Here is a 24,427-nt window from a genome sequence, read left to right on the forward strand (position 1 = left end):
GGCTGGCAGTGCTCAGAGCTGAGAGGACGTGGGGCACACTCCAGTGACTGCACCAGAGCCAATGCTGTCACCTCAATTTCTGCTTGCAGCACCATTCGTGCACCCATGGACACACATTTCCTTTGCAGGGGTGATAAGGCAGGGATGGAAGGCCAGCTCTGACCAGCACTGTTTTACTCAGCAGCCCATATTGCAAAGTGCTACCAGCTGCCCTGCCCAGGCTGCAGCTTCACTGCACACACGGGTGGGATGCCCAGCAGAACAACACCAGAGGGATCTTCAGCCTGGCCAGATGGACCTTGGTTAACACAGGATGGAGAAGCACCAGGGAGCACAGGCCAGAGAGATCTCAGCTGCTAAGCTTATGTTCACCCCAGAGCCCAGAGGGTTTAAAAAGTTCCTGTATCAGCAGAATGGAAACAGCACTGAATACAAGCACTTGGAGAAGAAAAGCTTCACAGGTACTGCAGGCATGGTTTTGTTCACAAAACTGGTCGTTGTTGAGGAAGCCTTCAGGTCATCCCACTCTGGAGCTGGTCCTTGAGAATTTATGGATTTTTTAATGATGACACAGAGTGGTTTGCTGAAAATAAACAAACTGATTTATTGATTGAGGGAAGAGTTACACATGCATAGAAAAGATGAAGTTGCACTGAAGAAGGAACACAAAATTCTGACAGTTTGATTGATCCTGACTGGAAATATTGTGTTCTTATACTACAAGGACAATGTGCAGAGGAAATTCACTATCTTCTTCTGGATTTCCATGATTGTCTGGAGAAGCAGAGAACAACCAGCCTTCCACACAAATATTTATTCCATCCATAAAATTTGCTCTCTACAATTCTCAGCATCTCTCATTTTTAAACATAGCACCACACAGTATTTTGGGACATTATGAATGGCTTATGTACAAAATTAGAGAACTTAAAGTAACTTTGAATATTATTTTACCAAAAACAAGCTGGTTCCAGATAAAGAACTCCTTGACCACATTTTAGACCACACTAGAATCTTGTATTCAGATAAAGGAAAGAACATACCAAAGTTTTGGACGTCAACCTTTTTTTATTAACAGGTGCTCTCTTTATTTTAAGACAACTGCAAGGAGCCAAGTAAACAGTCAAAAATTACTGCATACATTAAAATTAATTAAGGCTTTTTCCCATCACCATTTTTTCCCAGCTTACTCTAAGATGTCTCCATCAATTGATTGTTTTGCTCATGGATGAACACAATATTTAAGTCCTAAGAACTTTTACCATTACAAGTATCTAATTCCAGAATAGATCAAGAACTGTCATTACTAGACAGCTCTCATTTTTAAACCAGAATTATAAAACTGTTAAAGTATCAAGAAGCTTGTACCTCAAAATATTATGAGAAGAAATAGTCCTTACTGTAATAAACAGTCACTCATTTGTGTTTGTATTGATTCTAGAATAAGAATTCACACCAGACATTTGCTAATTACAAGCAAATCAACATAATCCTCACTACTATTACCACAGTTACAGTTTTTGGAGGTTTTTGTCCCCAAACACAAATAGCGTATTTTATTGGTCCCAAAGTCATACATGACAATTAGAAAGAAACATGATTGATGGATATGACACCTTTGGTTGCTTGCTCTGGAGGTGGGTTGGTATCAAAACACTCTCAGCAGTCTTCATAAAGGATTTCATCTATTGGAACATCATTTTCTGTCACAGGCACTGATTCACAAATCTGTTCTCTAAAAGCCAAAGCAATCGTGTAAGGCTTTCCACAGGGATGTTTCATACATCTTTCAAGATAGGTATCATAATATCCTTTCCCTCTTCCCAATCTGTTGCCTTTTTTGTCAAACCCAAGGCCTGGCATGAAGATAAGGTCAAGACCTCCTGCAGAAAAATGAAATAAGCATTAGTGGATGCCCTGTGGATTTCCTGATGGCTTGACTACAGCCACATCACTTCAGACATTTGCAAGAACGCAAGCTTTGTGTTTTGTAAAATGCTTCCCTTTCTTTGATCAGATGAAAAATACTTTGAATACTAAACCTGTAAATTTACATTTTCATCTTATCAACTGCATACTAGTTCAGCTGAAAAATAATTAGTTCTTGAAAAGCTGGATGGGAAAAAAAATCCCCTACATTTTAACAGGTTTTTTTATCATTTTAACCCCACACTTCCAAATACAAATGATTATGACTCTAAATCCAGACAGAGACTGAACTCAGAGAAATTAAATGCAGGAGGAATCAGAAAATCAAATGAACCTCAACATCAGACACAAAAATGGAAAAGGAAAAAAATAATGAAAAGAAGACGTGTAAGAGAGAGGGGAGACATCCTCTTGACACCACTGTAAGATGCCATGAACCTTCTCTTGATTTTCCAAACCCAAAAAGCCTTGAATACAACATTTTCTGAAAGTGTAATTTGCCCTCTTGTATCGAGATGAAGATTTGAAGGCTTGTCCCTTTGTGATGTCAGGTTCCTTTTGTCCCAAAGGATTTTCTTTCTCAGCCTCCAGCAATTTCCACTGTTCTGGCAGCACACGCAGGCATTCTGCTTCCCTGCCCTAAATATCCCTCTTTCCAGGATTCTTGTGAGATTGCACTTGATTGGAACTCAACACCAGTTAAAAAGCTGAAAGATGCATATGCTGCTAATCACCTGGACTGGCAGGTGAAACTCCAACAGAAGACCCCACCAACCAGCTCCAGATAAAAAGGCAACATTTCTTGCTTTGCTCATGCTCTGTGAGGGGATGTGGATGGGCCCCATGCCAGTTTACACATGGCTGCACACTTGTTTCACATCACTGAAACGCCCGCCACGAGGAGTGCCCACCAGGCAGGAGGCTGCTGCACATCACTGAAAGGCTGGTGTGTTCAGTGGGAGAAGTCTTGCACAGACATCCTCTGAACAAACAAGCTGGACTGGCCTGGTGCTGACTCCTGAACCCAGGAACATCCCACTTACTCCTTTCACAATGCAAAGAAAGTCTTTTATTTCTTGCTGCTGTAGCAGACAGACACTTGAGAGAAGGGCAGGGAGTGAAAAGGCAGCACAGACTAAAAGACAGCTGACACAAGTCTGGAAAAAAAGCAAATACAGAGTCTCAGTCCACTGCTTCTGCCTTCTTAAGGCACAGTGCTTAGCCTTGAGCAGCTTTTCTGTGACCAGACTCTGATCCTTCACCAGAGCTTAGACCTGGACAGGTATTTTGCTGCTTTGTCCATGTCCACACCTACTCTTTTCTCCCACTTTGGGCTGAGCTGCTTTTACTACATCTGAGGGATGATGCCCGCCATTGAAGGAGATGTGTGGGAGCATGTACTGGAAAAGCCAGAGCAAAGCAGAGTCTTTTAGTTTAGAGGGAATCCCATCTGAGATCACATATCAACTCCAAACTCTGCCTGGAAGGGTATATTAACAGTTCACATAAGACCAACTTATTTGCACACACTTCCCAGCTCCTGGAGATTTCCTTCCACTCTGCATTGTTCAGAGAAGAGTCACTGACAAGAGCAATCATCCATCATGATCTGATGTCTTAATTAGAACATTGATACAAAATATGCAAGGCAACAAGTGCAAAATGCTTAGAGAACATCAATCTTGCAAATCCAGCATCGTACAGTCAAGAAGCATGGCTTTTCTAAGGAGGTCAAGGGAGTAAGGGGAGAGAATTAGCCAAAGGACAGATCACAGAATAATACTGGTTGGATTAAAAAGGAGTCGGGGTGTTTTACCACACTGCAGTCAACTTTTGACTCACAGGACAGTGAAATGAGTGAAATTACAAATGGCAAACAAAGAGAAAAAAAGCCCCCAAGGCAGAAGTGTGGTCTCCCTGAGAAGAGATGGCATTTTCATGGTACCACCATGAGCATCATATTGGACATACCCCATCACATCCCCTCAGTTTGCTCTTGTCAATCGTCAGGCCTGTGGACTAGGACCTAGAAACCAGCCCCCTGTTAGCTGCAACAGGTCAGGAACAGATTCTGCAGGTCAAATCCTCTCCAAGTTGCTCCTGCTTATCCTCTCCACATCCTGCATCACATCAGCCTTGTGCAGGTATTCAGGTGGCCCAGAAACCAGCAAGTGCCTATCAGTCACGATGCTCAGGACTAAACACACTCTGCCTCACAGTCTGTTTCAGCCGTTTTCACTCCAGGTGCCTCTCAAGACAAAAAGCAGGAAACATTTGCAGTCTGCTGCTGGCAGGAAGAATGCACACAGGGGGCAAATCTGCAGAGCAACAAGATGCCATTTCTCCTTACATTTGTGTTACAGACACGAAGAAGACAAGTCAGGGGAAACACTAGGGGAAGAGGGAAATAGCAAAAACGGTGAAGGGAAGAAATATATTTTCTGTGGAGTTTAACTGATAGCATCAGGTACCTCAAGTGAATTTAGATGTATCAAAGCACTGTTTTCCTCTGGGTTCTCTGGAGAAACAGGGACTCTTTTAACAAGTTGGCTCCTCTGTAATCATGGGTGTTTTATGCTAAAGAACTCAAACAAGCTTATGCAAATCTCGGTATGAAAAATTATGTTGTAAATACTGTAATACTTACCCTTTTATTTTTCTTCTGTGGAACACAGCAATACTGCCTTGCCTGACTCACATGTTCCCTGATAACCATGCAACTCACACTGCATAAGATTTAAGTAAATGCCTTTCAAGACTTTCAGTAGAAAAAATGACACAACTAACCCTGCAAGAAGCCCAAGGGCAGCTCAAGCCTGTATCAGGATCTAGAATGGATGGCAAAGAGCTGCATGGAGTAAATGTTTCCCTGACATGTAACTTGGGGAGCAACAAAACCTCTTGTGGTGTCTGTGGCAGTGTGGGGGAAGAGGTGTCACAGGAAGAGAGGTGACACACAGATGAGACCAAGATTACAGACACTTAAGATTGCTATCAGCACTGAGGGTACATCAACAGGATGGCAGCTGAGGATAAGAACATGCCCCTTTGTGGCATGGGGTTCTTATGCTCCCCAGCTCTCCCAGCCCTGCAGGGCTATTGTCTGCCACCCAGGACTGCGGCTTGCTCTGTCCTCACATCCTACTGCCCTTGCTCTTACAGCCCACGGTGTGAAATGGCATCCTTGTCCCTGAGAAGACAGCAAGTACTTGAAAATCAACACCACATCAGGTGTTTTAGTGCCTCATAAAACACGTTGAGGGAAGTCTGACGTTGGACACCTGCCCATCACCTTGTAAAGTCCACTGTCTCCAATGTGTCTGTAGACATTATCTGGTGCTTCTTGGATCCCCAAGGGTCCTGTGACCACATGCCAGGAGCCCAGGAAAGCACATCCACAGTGAAGAGAGTTTTATTACAGGTAGGCTGTGCTTCTCCTGGAAAACTCGCATGTGGTCTGCAAATTGCTGAAGGCTGAAAACACTGTCTCAAGCAACAACGTTTTGCTCCAGTTTCTACGCAGAGAATATCCATGGTTCTTGAACCCTTTCAGCTACTGGGCATCCCAGTAAGGTTAGTAATTATGACGACAGTCACCTAATACTCAATGTATCTATGGCATAAGCTCTTGTGGCTGCACCTCCTTCCACAGTGTAGCATGAAATAATACACTCTGACTTATCTATCAGTGTAGGCATACAGCCATGCTTCATTTACACTGCTAAATGCAGCACAGCCAGAAAACAAATTGATTTACAGGATCACAGGTGGTCAATACCTTAATTGTCAGCACAGTGTCTGGCACTGTTGGACCAGGTGACACCCATGACTGCTCCAGGGGACAAGATTGCCATGTGCAGTAAAGACAGAAGGGTCTGGCTCCTCCAAACAAAAGAAGACAGGCCAAGTTCTGTTTAGTGTGGACAGGACTGTGCACTGTGCACTTAGCCTTGTGTTATTTGGCAGAGTAGATGAAGTCACAGCTTCTGAACCTGTCCTGTGGGTGTACACGAACACTCTGTTTGCACTGATTCCCTTACAGTGATGTAGACATACCTCATGTCACAGAGAAGTGAAATGACTGGCCCAAGGACTCAATAAATGTATGGCAAAACTACACTGCAAGCTGCACATGCCCTGACTTAGGCAGCAGACCAAAGCATTAGCATCCCCTCTCAGCGTTTTAAATAAGAATACATGGTTTCGTTTCCTCTAGGCAGCCGCAGTGAACCTCAGTTTGGCAGTGCATTTCTCATTACCTTTCATGATGGTATCAGGTTTGATTTGTCCCCCAGGGAAGGATTTTCTCCTTGCACCTCATTACCTCTCTTCTCCTTAATCTGATGTTCCTATTTGAAATGCCAGCCGGCATTTTCAGAAGTGTTCTTGACAATGGTTAATTATAGAAGGGTCCATCAAACTGCACAGATACAGGTCATGTAAAGACTGCTGGGGACTTGTTCTGCCCTCAGAAGGAGCAGCCAGCATGGCCTTTCTCCTCCCAGGTTCAAAGGGATGCCACCAGCCCGCTGTCACCTGCTGTGTGGGGTCACTCATCTCCCCCTGCACAGCTTGACAGTCTAATGGAAGCTGAAACCGAAATACTCTGTCATCCCAACTTCTCATCCCTTGCTGCCACTAGCTTTGTGGGCACAGCAAAGTGTCTGGGACCTGTCAAAGTGGGAGCTAGGACTCTTTTGATCCTCTCCTCAAAAGCACTGACAGAGGATGGGGCAGAGGCTGAGCTGCAGCAACTCCTGTGTGCCTGGGAAGAATGGCAACGTGCTCACACGAACCATGCTCACAGCACAGACGCCACCTGAGCCTACAAGAGGTCAACAGTGATCAGCTCCATGTCACTGCTGCTGCTCCTCACAGCAGCAGCTGTGCAGTTTGAGCTTCCCCTGAAGCAGCAGTGCATTGTTTACTCCATCACCACAAGGATGGCTGGATCTTCAGGGTCTGGTGCCTCAGGCAAGAATGAGTTTTCCAGTGGTTGGTTTTGCTCCACGCACACCTCACTCAGATGGAAATGATTATATAAGGTGCAGGAGCAGAAGAACCAGGCCAAGAACAGCTTTCTTTTTAAAGGAAAGGAGTGCTCATGTTGCTGTGCACACAATAAACAATGTCAGATCTGTGCAAAACCTCTGCTGAGCTCATAAGTAATTGAAAGCTGTTGATTACAAGGAATGAAAACTTACTTTGGTCCTTTTCTGACCTAGCAAAGACCACAATGGATTAAAAGACAAACCCCGTTTCAGGAAAACCTTACTTTTCAGAATGAAAAGAGTGCAGTAACCATCTGCTGCCTCTGTATCTGCTACCCCAGCAGAGAGGAAAAAAATAACTCAATCACTTCATCCTAATACCTCAGTATCAGTCTTGGTGACATGCAGGGTATGAGCCAATGAATTGGAATAACTCAGAAATTTCTAATTTATGACAGAGTCATTACCGCAACTTTAATTACTGTCAGCATTAGCACAGTTAGGCCTTTTGGGTAGGTGTTTGCTTTCAACACATAGTTTATAGGGCACAGATCACCATCTTGTTCTGTATTTACACAGCACTTAACACTGTGGTCTGAGTTAATCACCAGATCTTGGGGGAAAAAAAACTCCACAAAAATATTTCACTTATACTGCAGCAAAACAAATCCCTTCCCCTTTATGGTTTCTCCTAGAACACCCAGGGTGCCCCAGCACCACTCCTGAGGTTACCAACACATACGGTTTCCTTCCAGATAAAAAGGTTTCTGCCCTTTGGAAAAAACCTGCCCTGGGTTTCGAGCACAGCATCTCTGCTCTTACACATCTCTTGGTATAAGACAAGAAAGGGAAATGCCAGATCTGTTCACTACAGACCTGATCCAGACCCTGAGAAGGTGCATGGTTCCCAAAGTGCTGGGATTGCTTCCAGAGGAAACAGGCTCTTTTCCCCACAAACCTCTGCAGGAGACAGACATTGCTATATGCCCAAGGAGACAAAAACATTATCCTTTGCTGCAACTCATAAATATTTGAGAAAAAGGCATTCATCCAAACCCAATGAGGTGCACATCCAGTAACACAGAGGACTGCAGACATAAATAGCAACATTGCTTGCCTTGACCCCAGCCAATCTGCTAAAATGCAAATACATTCCTTGAAAAGAAACTTTTAACTGATAATTCTTACTTGCTTCCATGATACATTGTCAGAAGCTCAGTGTGACTTCTCATCTCCGTGGAAACCCAAGTTATAACATGAAGGACCACATCCTCAGTTGCTCTAAATTGACATTGCCCCATTGACTCCTCTCTGCACCCACCTTGGGAACCACATAAAAAATATCTGATGTTGCTGACACGAGTTTGAGAAGAATTAATTCCTTCTCTTGTAGGTATGTGGTGTTGGTTGTTCATAAAAAGCTCTTCTTGGGTGTTCACTCTGTAGCTTCCTTAAGATCTCAAACAGATACCTAACAGGACTAAAAGTTGTGTTTCATATTAGAGTAAAAAACCAGCTCCTTTTAAACTGCCATCAGTAGCTTTTCCTCCAGGTGTTTCCCCTGTGAGAACACCTTTAATTGTGCACTACCACATCACTTCAGCAGGACATACTGTTTTCTAGCTATTCACAGACACTTGTTGCCACAGAATCACAGAATACTCTGAGTTGGAAGGGACCCACAAAGATTATTGAGCCCAACTCTTAAACAAGCAGCCCACACAGGGATTGAATGCACAGCCTTGACATCACAGCCACCATGCTCTGACCAGCTGAGCTCATCTCAGGATGCTGCTTCACAAGGAGCCAGAGAGATACTCACTTTAACCCAGCACAGGAATCAAATGTCAAAGTATCACATCCAAATGTCACAGGCTCCCTTCACAGCCTCCTGCTATGAGACTCACCATTAGGTCCTCAAAGGCTCCTTCAGGGAGAAATGCTCTTAACACCAGGGGTAATTACTTTATTTTCATTCTTGTGTGTGGGAATTACAGGCACTAGGAAGGTTTTGTCTCTTTTTGTCCTCCATAAAGAATATTTTGCACACCCACGATCCACCTTTTACAGCCACACAGATGCCAAGCAGACTATCTCCTCTGCAATCCCAGCTGCTGGCATGACAGAGACAGCTTCTGTTATTACTTCAATAAAATATTTTGCAGAAAATAGAACCATCAGCAGAATCTACAAACAAGCACTGAGCAACTCAGCGTTTATCAGTCTACTCATCCATGTCAGTGCCTTGTGTCAGCATGAAACATTGGTCCTCACAGTTCACACTTGCCCTGCTGAACTACAGCGTAATAAAATATTTATCCACCTCCCTGAGAAGCTACATGATAGCCATCAGTCATAAAGGTTTAAAACAACTGAGTGGCAGCCACTCGCCCGTTATTAAACCTCAAAAACACATAATAAAGCTGCTTGATCAGCTCCTCTGCTACTGAGCTGTGCCTGAGTAAATACCTCTGATTTTGAATTAGTTTAAACCAAAATTTAGTGCCAATGCATCTGAAAAGCTGAGTGCACTGCACAAGATCACCTGGAGTTTGTCAGCCCTGCTCAAACAAACCTATCCTGCTCCATAGACAGATATCCTTTCATGTTTCACCAGAGAAGCAACTGTACAAGGCTAAGACTTGTATTTCTGGCTGGTTTCACAATGTGTGAGGTTATAACCATCACACTCATTTCCCCTGAGTTTAACTTACAGTAAGATGGGGACTAGAGTCTCATTTTCAGAGTTCCATCTAAAAGAAAATTCGAAAAGTATTCTTCTATTTCACTATTATTCATCGAGTCTGCGTAAGCCCTGTAAATAAAACATGACCACTCAATGCCACCCACAAAATGTCTGGTTTTGAAAATTCAGAGTAAAGGAAAAAATAGCTTAGGACTTTTCAGCTATCAGTCTGTGAAAAATGACTTAATCTGTTTCTGATATTCATATATGTGAGCACTGATTGGGAAAACATGGGCAATCAAAAATGTTTGGTTCCAAGGCTTGCACCTGGATTCTCCCATGATTTTAAACTACTAAAATACTCTGAAACCAGATGTACTAAGGAGCAATTCCAAAGAGAGGAGAAATGGCATTAGAGCCACTTTACAGCACATCAACATATCTTGTTAAATCAGCAGATGCTGACTGCAAATCTGCTCCTTTCGAGAAACTCACAAGGCATTGATGCTCGAACTGTTTATGTGGGGATACTGCTGAAACCTAAAATGCAAGGATCTTTGTGTATCTTCATGTGTTTTTATGGGAATTTCTTTATGGTCTTATTAGTTACATGTCCATGGTGTTTGCTTGAGCATTCATTTAAATACTCCCACTGGAGACACATGCATGGCTTCACTCTTGGTCCTCTTTTGCATACTTCTGTCTGGGTATTTTTAAGTCAAAGTAAGACAGAGGTGAATCATCTGGGGTTTTTTCAATACTTTATGCATCACTATCAATATTTCCAATACCCTTTGATTCACTCAGCAGATAGCCTATCAGAAAACATGCAGAATTACTCATGAAATATAAACAGGTAAGACAACAACTTCCAAGTCAGTGCATAAACCTGGCTCCTGTAAGGAGTGACACCACTCGATGAGAGTATCAGGCTGCTTACAGGCAGGGTTTATTGTACATGCAGAGTCAGCTGGTTGAGAGCTGATGGCACCTTCACAGTTGCTGCAAACGTGTTAACACCACAACAGCTGAGAAATCCTGCTTCTTCCAGCACAAGATTTTCTTTTATCTTTTTAAGCTTGTACAGTTTAAAAAATCCAGTTCTCCCTGGATTCCTATCCCTCACTCACTTCAGTCCCTTATTTTTTATGGGAAATTAGGCTGGAGCATTTGTTCTCCTGTGTGTGTGAGTGCAATGCCTGGATGAGATTTTGATTATAGGAAAACAGCCGAAATGACACCAATGCTCCATGGCAAATGTATGGAATGCTGACACCTGCCGGCAAAAGGCTTCATGTCACTCCCGGACAGGAGTCTGCCCTTATCTACATCCCAAAAATTCATTACCCACATTACATACACAACAGCCAGCCCAAGCAGGGACTGAGTTCAGAATGCCACCAAACATGAAGATCCAGAGTTATCCTTACACCATGAAACAGCAGCATGAGTCTCCTGCTCCCTAAAAGCCAGCAGCTCTGGGCCAGTCCAAGGAGTTTCCCACCATCCAGGGGAAAAACTGTGTATTTTGAATCTCAGCAAAACCAGCAGGGATTAACTGTGCCAGAAAAACAAATCTTTTGTAGCTGGAAAAGTGCTGACCTGATTTAATAGCCCACTAAGCTGGCAGAACACCAGTCCCAAGAAAAAGAAAGGAAAAAAAAGTCACAAATTTCTGCCAGATTCATGAGCTGAATCTGCTCAGCAGCAAGTACCAGAGATGGTACCTGGGATGAGGGGAGCACAGAGCTGGGCACAAGGAAAAGGCAGCAGGACTGTCCCCCCTGGCACCAGGCAGCTGGAAGGAGGGCTCAGCTGTCTCACCAAACTACATCTCCATAGAGGTGGGCAGCAGGGAAAAGCCTCCTCTCCTGTTCCCCAGATTGTGTGCACAAAGGCACGGAGATGAGCTTGGTGCCGGATCTTCCCTTCCAGAACATGAAAATAAAGGGAGACAGAGATACCTGTTTGGATTAATTACTGCAGCCAGAGATACTTGCACATTGGCATTTTCCTTGCATGAGTTGTACTGACTCCTGCCACACTCCAGAAATGAATTTCACCTCTTATCTGCCTTTCAAAGACTCCTGTCTCTAGGAAACTGTATGAAAAATCTGACAATGCTACTGTTCACACTCACTGGAGCAAAATTAGCCCTCTTTGAAACAAAACCCTCGAGAGTCACTTGCAGTGACTTCAAGGCTCTTGCCCATGTTGCTTTCACTTCTCTTCAAACTTTAATTGATTACAGCAGAAGTAATCTTTTCAGTTGTTTTGATGAGTTTTCTGCAAGAAGGCAAACGTGGATGCGACACTTAAGATGATTACAAGGAAAAACACTCCTTTAAAGCCTTAATGAACTTTGTGAAAGCAAAAAAGCTGTAGTGTTCCAGAGCTTTCAGCTTTTCAGGTTCACTGCAGGACACCCTGGCATGGGTGGTATTAAAATTAAACCACATGGTGCTTGTGGTTTAGTCTACACGAGGGAAATTCGGGACATTAGGACACCAAAGGGCATTACAAAGCAACACGATACAAACACATGAACTTTGCATTTCAGAGCATTTTTTCAAAAGCCTTTAAAAAAAGCCACTGTAACTGTGTCATACTTGTTTCTGAACAGAAGCACTGGAGAAAATTCAGCTCAAAGTTTGTGCCTTCATTTAGCAAATTAAGTGTTGATTGTTGAGCTGTTTCAGAGAGTTCTGGAAGCTGGTGCAGACCTCAAGGGCAGGGCTGAGATCAGCTCCAGGGGAGAGTAACCTCAGTGCTGGGATTGAGTCACACATCTTTCAGCTGAAGGCTGGGACGCAGAAAAACCCTGAGGGAAACTTGCTATCACTTGAAATGTTTTCTCTCCAAGAACATATTTTCCTAGCTCTACCTGCTAGCTAGATGGAATAATATAAAATTATTTTATAGATCTTTACTAGTGGAACAGGCTCCTCTGTAATGATGTGTCATTGTGGAACACTGGTGTGGAAACCAGTAAGAGATCTGTCCAGGCAGCTGATTTGAAGAGCAGGGTTATGGTATATACAGAAAGAATTAACATGTCCAGTGCCACGACATGTATTTCACAGTATTTCTTTACCTGGGCATAAAATTTTCTCCCAGGCATCTTTTTTTCCAGAATAACATCAGAAAGATTGCAAAGGCTGAAAGAGCAATGCCTGGAACTGCTACAGAAAAGCTTCTCTACAAAAAAATTAAAAGAGTCAATGTTTGATGAAAAATAATACAATAGATATAGTAAACTATATCTATTACAGTTACAGGTTATTTGGTTACATGTGTAACTAAACAATGAATAGTAAGAAGAATGTAACTCAAACACCCTTATTTACTTCTCATCATAGAAAAATGAAGTATCCCTTGAACTGAAAGCAGCAAATTTAAAATGAATAAAAGGAACATAATATTTCACACGTCACAGGAGTATAATATAATCTTAACATAATAAGGAACATAATATTTCACATTACAACTAACTAACCAGTACAACTCACAGCTGTCGGAAGGCAGCAGAGCCAAGGGCTTAATACAAATAAAATTAGATGCTTAGAGGAATGCTCCAAACGCCTGCTGGAAAGAGAAACCAGAACCTGTTTGTAAGGCAATAATCTGGGGACTGCAGCTGCAGAGGTAGGAAGATCCTTCAGTTATTGCTACACAGCTCCAAGTTGTGAGATTTCCTGGCTCTTGTAAAACATGTGATGCTGTACTGAACGTCCAGATCCTGCACTGGGAGGGGAAGGATCCTCTCTCCACAGCAAGATTCATGATCAGAATGTTAATGCCTCATTTGCACCGAATTTTGTTCTTCTTTTGCATATCAAAAATACTATGGATCATTGTCTCCAAACAGAAGTTCATTCCAAACTTTAAATCATTTCATTAAAAAATAAATTACATTAGCAGCTAAGCCTCGATTTTCAATTTTGTATTGTGCCATGCTCTCAGGTTTTCTTTTTATGACCACTGTAAAAAGATTTTAAATTATAATCTATCCCTTGACATATTTTGTACTGCAAGTTTTAATCAAGTCTCCCAGAGGAAAAGAAACCTAATAGTACCTTCAATCACTTTACAATCTTGTTTGGGGTATTTATTTTTGTTTTTTTTTCCTAAGCAGAAACATTTAACATCTTTGCTTTTCACGTACTCATATTTCATTTATTCCAGATACATTCCTATCTGCATATAGCTCATTTAAATATTCCCTGTTACCTCTGAGCATTATTTACTACATATCTTTTTTCAGAATGATTAGCATCATTTTGTATGGTCCCATTATGCCTTCATGGACATCTGTACAACATCTAATGCAGCTTTAGTAGGATATTAGAACTTCCTTATGCTTCAAGCCACAGCATTTTCTACTCACAAGTGTTTTTTATTTCTAAACTCTAATGTGCCTCATCTTTCAAAATCCTCTAACTTCTGGTGCATTATTTTTGGGGGTGGGGGAGGAACCCATTACCCTTTTTTAAAATCCCATTTTATTTTGCAGTTCTAAGTCAAACCTATTCCTCTTAAGACTGTGCTGCCATCAATTCAGTCACACTTCTGAAGAACTGTGCTAAAATTTGGAATAACTAAGAATACTGATGGCATCACAAGGCCATCAGTCCTGGCAGCAAATGCAGAATCTTTGAATGCATGAATAAATAGCAGGAATTTAAAGACAGGTGAAAAAGCATTTCTGCAGACAAAAATGCTTCTGCAGGGCAAATCCTGATGGCAAAGTTTCAAATAAGGTTAATATCCACTCAGGAATAATTTCAAACTACTCGAGGTTTGGAACTGTAGCCTAGAGGTAGCCAACAGTTTCCTTACAAGAGAATCATGTTCCCTGGCATAAACAGCCCTTATAAACCAAATACCAGCACATAGGTATGCTGTCTCTGTCTGTTTCTGCTACCAGCAAGTTGTTGTAATTTATGCTACAGAAAGTCTCACAGTGTTCTGGAAGTTAAAAGGGCAGAAAGATAAAATTACCTTAACCTTAAACGCCAACATTCAAAAGGTTATGTGAAAACAAAGCTGCAAGAAGTTGCTGCTAGACATATGTTAGTATTTCCTGATTTTATTTCAAATTTGGATCTTTTCTTTTTATTCGTAGCAATTTTTTTACCATTACTGAAAGCAGGGATTATCTAGTTAATATTTCACTAATTATTTGAAGTTACAACACAAATGGTGTGATCAGTAGGCCACAGAAGTTTTCAGTGCTGAAAATGCCAGAAGTCTCCAAGCCAAATTACGAAATACAACTCAAGGTCTTAATACATTCGTTTCTTAAAGCAAAAATGCATTATGCTGCAGCTGAGTAGTAGCAGATTATTCTGCATTCCCCATTACATAAAAGATGCTACATTGTCAAATGCTGGTGTTTTTCAGCTTGGGTACTTATGCCAAACTGAGGTGGGGGTGAGGGGGGTAATGTTGGTTTTATTCCTGAAAAATGGTTCACTGGTTTCCAAGATCAAAGCTACCAAAAAAACCAAACAAACAAACAAACAAATAAAAAGGAGAGAAGCTCTGTTGCTCCATGTCTTGTGGTAAGAACTTGAAATCTGGCTTGTAGTACCCTCACTGGTGAGGATGTGGCTTTAGCCCTTTTCAAAGCCATTTGAGCTAGGCTTATGCTCTGCTGCAAATGTCTGAAAAGCTGCCACTGGCACAGGCTTTGGAGAGATGTGTCAGGATGAGTTCTGGAGCTCTTTGAAGGTGCTTGTACCACTACTGGAGTCACATCTGCATGGGTGGCCCCAGGACTCTCTCTAGGAACCTGTGCCACAGGGAACATTCCCTCCATCCTGGCTCCTCATTCCCTCCTCCCACACACACGGCACTGATCCGGCCACATGGTGAACTGGATCCACTCATCTGGGTTAAAAAAATCCCACCGAAAACAGGAGAGGGGACAGGAGGGAAATAATCTTCACCCAGAGCCCCAGGTTGATCGAGCTCACCAGAGGGAGGCAAGAATAGGCTGAAAACACAAGAAGGGGAAAGTCCTTAAGCCAGTATTGGTGCAGAGCTGGAGCACATGGAGCTGCAGGCTCAGCTCCTCCTGCCAGACCCATCCCAGCTGTGAGCACTCCAGAGTCATTCATTTTCATTTCACTGGCTGCTCCTGGGGCAAAACTGGGAACTGAAACATGGAAGGAACTGACGACTGAAGTTTCACTGAGACTTTTTTTGGCATGACACCGATTTTCACAACCCCTCATCATGAGCTTCCTACCAACCCTTCAGCTGCATCAGTCCAAACCTCTGTGGTGGTTCTGTCTGAGAAGAGACTTCTACCAGTGCTGGGTTGCTCCTGACCAAGACTGGTTTCCCAGTATAGGTCCCAACGTGGCTGCAGGGCCATCTGTGCTGGCACAGGAGAAGAGGGGTGGGGACCAAGAAGAGGAGAAATGGCAGCAGCTCATTTAATCAGGCACTGCTCAAAAGATATAATCACAAAACTACGTCTTTTTGTATTAATTAGTAAAAAAAGTACTATTAAACAGTGAAGTTTGTCTAAGCCAAGAAAAAAGAGAAAGAAGCCAGCACAGTGGGGAAGGAAATTAGTAAACTGGGATGGAGAATCTTGTATGTGAGGAAGCAGACAAGTGAAAGAAGACAAAACACATGATCTCCTCCCTTTTGGCAGGGACAAGCTATTTATGCTGGCCCAGCTGCCCCTGAAATGACAGGCTGGGACAGAGAGCAGGAGGATGTGGGGAATATAGTGAGAAAGGCCAGAGAAGGACATTTGAGGAGGGAGTTTCAGAGAAGCTGGGCAAAGAGCAGAAAGATGGAAAGGGACATTATGGTGGCAGAGAAATTAAAGCTCAAAAAGGAGGTCTAGTCAAAGGCTGAGACAAATCTGGGAAATTATTGTTTTGGAGGAAACAGAGAGGAAAACTTAATGTTGGAAAAACATGCAAAAAAGTCTGTATTCATTGTGGGCAGCTCCTCTGCACAACTCAGGCTGCAACAAAATCCTGAGCCTCTGCTGCTTCTCCATCAGCAAATACCACTCAATATCACTGAATGGTGTAGTGATGAGGAGCCCATACAGAAATGCAGATCTCCACCTCCATCCTGAGGTTTGAATAAGGCACAGTAAAGAGGCCTGCAGCAGTAACCTGAGCAGGGAGTAAGCAAACAACTGAGCAGATACTCCTCAGCAGCAAGCAGTGTTCATCCTCTGCCTCTCTGAAAGAGCCCAGACCATCTCACCTGGGTTCATCTTCCAGGGTGTTCACACCTGAGGGACAAGGACCATGTAATGACGTACTGTGACACCAGGGCAGAATTGACAGAGATTAAGTGGCTGAATTAAGTCTGTACACATAATCCCATTTCTTACAATTCTCAGAAAAGCACATCCCAATCCATTAGAGTAAGCAGATTCAGAGTCATAATTTCTAGTAACACTTCATTTTTTGGCTGAGAAACATATTTAGGCCAAACCCACTCTCTCCATCATGCAGGTGAATGTTCGAAAAGCTGTTTATAATTTATTGCACACCTTCAGCAACCAGTCAGTAGCTCAGTTATAAACAGTTAAGTATATTTGCTCAGGTCCAAGCCTTCCAGCTGAGATCCCTGGCCACGTGCCTCCCTTCAAAGCAGACTCCAAGACTTTTACCATATGGAAACACTTAACCAAGTTGGGTTTTTTTTGGGTTTTTTTTTTTTCTTTTTTTTTTTCTTTTGTTTTGTTTTTGTGTCCCAGTAAAAATAATCTCTTTTTCAGTGGAATAACTTAGCTTTCCCCTCGTAATTTTCAGAGCAGGTCTAAGTAATAATGAATAACATTACAAATGAGGGAACCCATGTCCAGCTTGGTGAATCACAACACCTCCCTAAACCACACTGAAAACGAAGCTGCTGGCGAAGTGTTTTTTAAACTTCTGTAGGAGTAGTGATAAAAAGCAAACAGGGTGTATGGTTTTATCTGATTTATTCCGTCCAAAGTTGCGCAAGGCTTCTACACTTCTGCAAACAAATACTGCAACCTGCCTGGACTTTCATCAGCAGTATTACCTTGGGCAAAACCCAATACCAGTGCACATTTATTGCTCTGATGGGCAAGGATAAAAATGAGAATTGGTACCTATTAGGAAAATGTACCACTGGCTTGCCCAGAAGTTGTCTCTTTTCAATAGATATAGCTGGAAATGAACCAGGTCATGCACCTACACATACCCCTACTCCAAAATATCTGAACTTCTTCCACCTTTGTTCTTTCTGTTATTGTGTCCATTTAGCCTAAAGAAAGCAACATTCCACATGTCAATGAGTCACTCACATATAATAGAGAAGATCAGACTTTCTCCTACCACAAAAGCAGTGATCTTTCTTTGTGCCAACATGGTGTGATGTGAGTACTGCCAAGATGAAAAGAGGTAAACCCTGGTCCAACAGAAAAAAGGATCATCTCCAAAAGGAGTAGCTCCTGTCCACTCAACACTGCCCATGAGTGCTTCCCAAAGACTGGGAAACTCTATGCAAAAATCATACTCAGTCTTATATTTGAGCTATTCTTAATAGTAACCATGCCTGAAGTTTTAAGGACAGTGTGAATTTAAGCTTTTTGCCATGTAAAATGAATGCACTCAGAAATTATGTGGTTTATTTATGTACCCATGGGCTATTTCTTGGAAATTACATAGTAATTTATGCCAGCCATGGGAACATTACTAATGTAACACCATGTTATCTCCTTAGAACAATGTAAATGCCTCAGATCACCAAAGTATTTGATAACATCTCTGAGATAAATGTGCCATCCATGCAGTCATTTCAACAATGGAGGATGGATCAGCAGCAAGGCAATTTGCAGTCTTCCAAATGTACCAAAGTTCAAAAAATATATTAGGTGACAAAAAATACAGCAAGAGGAATATAAAGACATATTGAGATGAAGTGTGTGTTTCTGTGGGGACAGATTAGGAATGTGTGTCTGATGTTGCAACAGTGGAAAAAACCTGAAACTTATTCTCTAATTCACAAAAACTGTTCTAGGATAAAGGACCACAGTCTGACTTCCAATCCAAAAGGCAATATTCCAAAATTACTGTACAAACAGTACAAACAGACTAATATTGAGTTTCAGGCAGAATGAGTCTGACACAGACATACATCAGTTCTTACAACTGGTCTCTTGGCACCTCTCTGTAGAGCACAGGAGCTCTTCTGGCATTGCTCTCTGTCCACAGCCTGGTGCAGAGAAGGAAGCAGCAGCTCCAGAACTAGCTAAAGTGTGTTCTTGCCTTCCCCATCTTCACTGTCTGGCACTCAGGTACATCTCAGAGTACTCTATACCTGGAAGTCCTTGCTCCCATCATACCTCAAATTGTATGTTTACCGTGTCATATCTGCAACAGACTTGTTAAATTCAATTAACAGCAGCTCATCAGTAGTCAAAAGCTTGTCCAGAGTGCCTGAACTAAGCTCAGTCAATAGAACTCTGGATTTTGTTTTAGGTTACCTTCAAAAGTCCCTAAACCTCACCAATATACACAATTTTTGACAAACATTAGAAAAATGACGAACAGTGCTAAATACTAAATGTAAAGAAGATGATTGTGTGAAGCAGTGAAATCCCTTGCTAGCTAAAATATAGACACAGAAAGGATTCGGAATGAGGGAAGAAGTAATGACCGAAAATAAGAGATGAAAAAAAATGGTTAAGCATTCTGGGAAAGTACATTGGCATCCCAAAGCAAATACAAGCCCAAGTTCAATCAAACAGAGTCATAGAAACGTTATGTTCCTTTATCAAGCACTAAAAAGCTGGCAAATGTGTGAGAAGTGGAAGCTGTCTGCATGGTGAATTTCAACCTGGAGAAAACCTTCCTGGGCTGAGGTTTCAAGCACAAGCTCAACATGAGTTTTCCATTAATAAGATTGAACATTCTGCAGATGTTTTGGGAAGATATTGAAGTGTTCAGAAAAAGAATGCAAATAATGAATGCAAAGATACAAAAAGTAAACTTGTTTACAAGTAGGAGTTGGGGAATTTTAGGTTAAGAGAGAGGTTATTTGGGAATCAAAACACAAATACACAAGTTTGATCTTAATGAACTTGTACCTTCTCAACCCTATGATGAATCCAGTGTCTGAGACAGCATTATAAAATCAAGATAAAAGTATGAGAGAATAATGCTGGAAAAGACTGCAATATTCATGCAGGCCTATAAGAAAGTCCTTTTATTTTCAGTATAAGGCCTCAGTCCAGAGAGCTGTTCTCCAAGGGCAGGCTCCATATCAGCACTGTGATTTATCCATGCAACACAATTTGCAGGATCAAAGCTTTCAGAAAATTCTCAGTCTATGGGTATCAGCTGAGAAGCTCCCAACCTTTCAGACAGCACAAACCAAAGTCCTCAGAGTCCATCCTAAACCTGGATCCCCATGACTTTCAGTGGCAGCCTAAGCTACCCTCAACTAGCCTGTCTCCTTTACAAGCCTCTACATTATGCTGGCTGGGACTGTGCTGAGGATGTTCACGGATCACACCAAGAAGATAATTTATCTGGAGGGTTGAGTTTTCTTGCAGCTGGATGAGTGCAGTCTTGTTCCTGCCCTGCTGGCATGTCACAGGGGTGGCACAGGGTAGAGAAAAACAGGCAGGAGAAAGGAGCATCTCTCTACAAGATCTAAAACCAAGGTGTAACATTTAATTTCATTCTTGCTATCAGAGTATTTCCTACCAGCCTCCAGGGTACTCCTGCTCAGTAATCCCATGGTGCAGCAAGAAAATACTCACCACCAGCAAGAGCTTCCTCTCTTGCACTGTCATCATCACTGGGCTGAAGAATATTCCAGGATGTCAAAGCAAGTGAAGAAATGTCTTCAGCTGATGATAACTTCAGCATGTCCATGTGATTGCTCTGAGGTTTGTAACGGGGGATGAAACACTCTTTGCCTTGCTTAAAAATGTCCTTAATGATTTCTTCTGTCTGGACTTCATCTGGCATGCTCAGGAAGATTGCAATTCTTTTGGATTCTTGGTACTTGGGATGGGAAATCACCTACATGGGAAATGGACACAAGTGGTTTAGGAAAGTTTTTGGAAAGTTCAACTTACTTTAATTAAACACAAAACTGGAGCACAATATTCACTGAAAAGGGTAGAGAGACAAACATCAATGTATCATAAACAGAATAAACTGACTTTGTTACCTAGTCCAACACTTCTACCATCAGCAAAATCAAAATAGGCAACTTTTTGTATCTAATAAACTAAACACTGCAATACAGGTTTGGGCCAGCAAAAACCAGTTTTGCAGACAATCTTCCAATCCCCTAAAGATCTGTGCCATGCATCCTCAGATGTATGATATCCTCAAATGCCCAACATCACTGCAGAAAGACACAGCAGGCCAGAACTGCCAGCTTATGCAAGCCGTGAGGGTTTAGCATTCCTTTTCTCCCATCCTTTTTACAGGCTGCACCTCTCGCTGGGGCTGAGGCAGAACGGGAAGCGCCTCAACAATAACTCAAAGGAAAATCAGCACCAGAGCAGATGACTGAGGAGCACAAAGTCTTCCAAGACCAGGCCCCTCTTTCTTTTGTTCACCTGAACGTCTTCCCTCCAGCAAGATGAGTTATGTGACTTCAAACATCTCCTGCTTCTAACAGGTGATCTTATTACCGCACATTTTTCAGAGCTTGAAGGAAAGATGGCCTTGCCATCTTTTGCTTTTCATGAGACTCTGTGCTGGGCTTATAAAAGGCTGAATATAGGAGGGAAAATAAAAAATGCTTATATAGTGAAAAAGTGTTAGCAGACTCATACCTCACCTGTCTTGGCCCATTCCAGACTGAATTCCACATTAAAATTTGAAAGGAGGCTTTAAAAAGCTTGTCTGCTCATTCTCTAGCAGCTTATCTATTTTGTCACTTACATCTGGACAAAAGTAATATAAATGTGTCCCTATTCATTTAAATGTGATTTATTCTTATTCTACACACTAAAAAAATCTCTCAAAAATATTAGACTATTGAGAAACTCCCTAGTATCTACAGAAGAGATCACCAAATCTCCTGCTCAGTGTTTGTATAACTGCAGGGTAACTCACTCTTCTGAGCTTTAGCCTTTGCCCTGGCCTTGTTTTGAGATACAAATGCCCATATCTGAGTCAAGATATGGCTCCCACTGCATTTTTTATTTTCTTTCCATCACAGCAGTTAAAAATCCAGCCGAAATATTTAGAAGACAGATATAATTTTGTAAGGGGAAAAGAAAGAAACGCTCCAGACTAAATGATGGTGTACTTGTTGTTTGGCCACAGAAACATCCTAACAATTCAAACCCATATTTTATTTCCTTTTCTATCTGCCTAAACCTACACGTGGATTTTTCCACAGGATTAAGCCCTTAAAAGAACAGAATTTCCATGATAGCTTCTGCTGCAAAAAGCAGACTATGTAGTCAAACTGCAGACTCCAGAAAACGGCTGTGGCTCATACTGAGGGCCTCCAGAGCCAAAACTTCTCATGGGTTTGGTGAAGAGAGAAACCGAGACACTGAGACACTCTGAGACACGGGCTGTGTGATGTAGGCACCACACAGGCCCCATCTGCTCTGAGGTATCCAGTAACACATTAATTAGGCTGTATAGGAACAACAATGAGGTTGAAGATGTAAACCCACATGTGAGCAGGAAGACACAATTTCAGATGTTCTCAGAATTGTGCAGATGCTCCTGCTATGACTCGGAGCAGTTTCTGAGAAGACTAAAAAAATTTCCACACTTTAGCAACTATTATCTGCCCTTTGTTCACCAGCTGATGGCAATCCTCGCAGAACCAGGGCATGCAAATAGCATGACTTCAATCATGAACATAAGCATTAAAAAAGAATAATCATCCAGAAACTAATTAAATACTGGTGACTTGGTTGGCCGGTGAAGCCTATTTCATTTTGAATTTAAAGATTATTTTGAAATGAGATTTTACTACAAAAAATATTACTCAGGTGTTATAACCTGCTCAGTTTTATTAGCTACAAGCACTGATGTCTGTTACAAAACTACATTTTTGGCCTTATATCATGCCAAATATTTTCTCAGCCTTTTCCAAACTTTCTCTATGCCTGCGGTATTACCCACTCCCCATGAGGACACTGACTCTACTTCCTGTCACTTGCACAGAGCCACTCAAGCAAGCTCAGGATTTTCAGTTTTTGTCAGATTAATAAAATGGCTAGATAATATCAATTTATGTCGTATTTCCTGATGCCTTCTTTAAAGCAAAACAAAGGCTGTATCTTTTAGTGTGCTCACTAGAAGAAATGAGTGTTCTGTTGCTGTGTTTATCAGCAGCAGCTAGACAAAAGCTGAGGGCTCCTAAAAATCCATTACCAGGTGCTTAAAAGTTGGCTGAGGACTCTGAATTTTTGAAGAGGATGCATGCCAGTATTTGCTAAAAATTGAGAGATTTAAGTCTAGGATGTATAATTATTAAAATGCATTACCATGAGAGTAGGACACTACATGTGGATATGTTTCTAAAAAGCATTCTCAATAAAAAAAAGGTTATGTGAGTTCCAGTTAAAACTTCATACAATCTAAAGTTTCTGTGCTGCCACATCCCACTCATGAAGTGGCTACATATTAGTAGTAAATGAAGTCTATAAAATGATTTGAGATCCTCTGGCAGAAAAATAACCATATAAATGTAGATCATCTAGAAGTACCCGCTGGTGCTGCAAAAAAATGAGGACTGTGGTCTATTACATGCAGTGACTGCAAAATAAAATTTTATTATGTTTATTAAAATGATAAAATACATCTATATAAAAACTGTGTAATCCAAACACAAACAGGACATTTCAAAAGTACATACCCATATCACTCTGTGCTAGGATACCAGTTAGACAAACCCTGCTTGATATCTTATAGCGTGTAAAAATTATATTAGAAATAAAACTGTGTGGAAGAAACACCGCTGGAAGATACAGAAGGGAGATGACAGTGCATAAAACAAGAGGCCAAATCAGGCAGTAGCTGGGTTTTGTATGTACGGCCAGAGCCAGGCTGGTGTGCAATGTCTGAGACAAACACCCGCCACCACCCCGAGGAGCCCTGCTTGGGGCGTGTGGCAGTGTGCCCCACTGTCCCCAAAACCGGGGGAACAAGGGTCATCACCACTCCAGGGCTGAACTGTGACCACGGCCCCGGGAGCAGTGTCCCCAGCACCCCGGGGTGAAGGGTGATCACCCACCACTCCAGGGGCGATGTGTGCCCATAGCTCCAGGGTGGAATGTCCCCAGCGCCCCGGGGCGAAGGGTGATCACCCACCATTCCAGGGGTGCTGTGTGCCCATAGCTCCAGGGTGGAATGTCCCCAGCACCCCGGGGTGAAGGGTGATCACCCACCACTCCAGGGGTGCTGTGTGCCCTCTGCTCCAGTGTTTAATGTCCCCAGCACCCCCGCTTTCGCCGGCCCCGCCGGCAGTTCCTGTCACACCGCCACCACCCCGCTCCCCGGCCCTGCCGAGGAAGGGACGAGGGAAGGCTCCGAGGCGGAGCTCACCCCCCGCTCGGCGGAAGGGCCCCTGAGTCACCGTTTCGGTCTCCCCTGGAAAGTCCCGGCCGCGCTGCCCGGCCGGCCGTGCCCGGCTCTGGGCCGTGCCCGGGTGTCCGCACCCACCTTGCGCCCCAGCAGGCGGGACTGGCGCTGCTTCTCGGCCGCACCGAGCGCCCGCAGGCGCTGCCGCAGCTCCCCCCGCAGCTGCCGCTTGGCCGCCCTCAGCGCCGCCGCCATGGCGCCGCCGTGCCCGGGCCGCTCCATGCGCCCAGCGCCGG

General features: G+C 42.8%; 1 protein-coding gene across 1 annotated transcript; it reads right to left on the minus strand.

Moving 5' to 3' along the window:
• Positions 1-579: 579 nt before the first annotated feature.
• On the minus strand, positions 580-24,427 carry MTHFS (methenyltetrahydrofolate synthetase). Its single transcript, XM_066328323.1, has 3 exons — positions 24,273-24,427; positions 20,384-20,648; positions 580-1,883 (listed from the first exon to the last, which is right to left on the minus strand). The coding sequence occupies exons 1-3, from the start codon at positions 24,411-24,413 to the stop codon at positions 1,660-1,662; spliced, it is 630 nt and encodes a 209-aa protein (XP_066184420.1). The 5' UTR covers positions 24,414-24,427; the 3' UTR covers positions 580-1,659.

This window comes from Sylvia atricapilla, chromosome 13 (assembly GCF_009819655.1).
Source record: "Sylvia atricapilla isolate bSylAtr1 chromosome 13, bSylAtr1.pri, whole genome shotgun sequence".
NCBI lineage: Eukaryota > Metazoa > Chordata > Aves > Passeriformes > Sylviidae > Sylvia > Sylvia atricapilla.

Bases quoted from the DNA above. Each gene is read 5' to 3' on its own strand.
- MTHFS (XM_066328323.1), bottom strand. From the start codon at position 24,413: ATGGAGCGGCCCGGGCACGGCGGCGCCATGGCGGCGGCGCTGAGGGCG. The intron at 20,649-24,272 runs GTGGGTGCGGAC...TTTCCCATGTAG, and splicing joins CCCGCCTGCTGGGGCGCAAG to GTGATTTCCCATCCCAAGTA. The intron at 1,884-20,383 runs GTGAGTATTTTC...ATTTTTCTGCAG, and splicing joins AGAGGAAGCTCTTGCTGGTG to GAGGTCTTGACCTTATCTTC.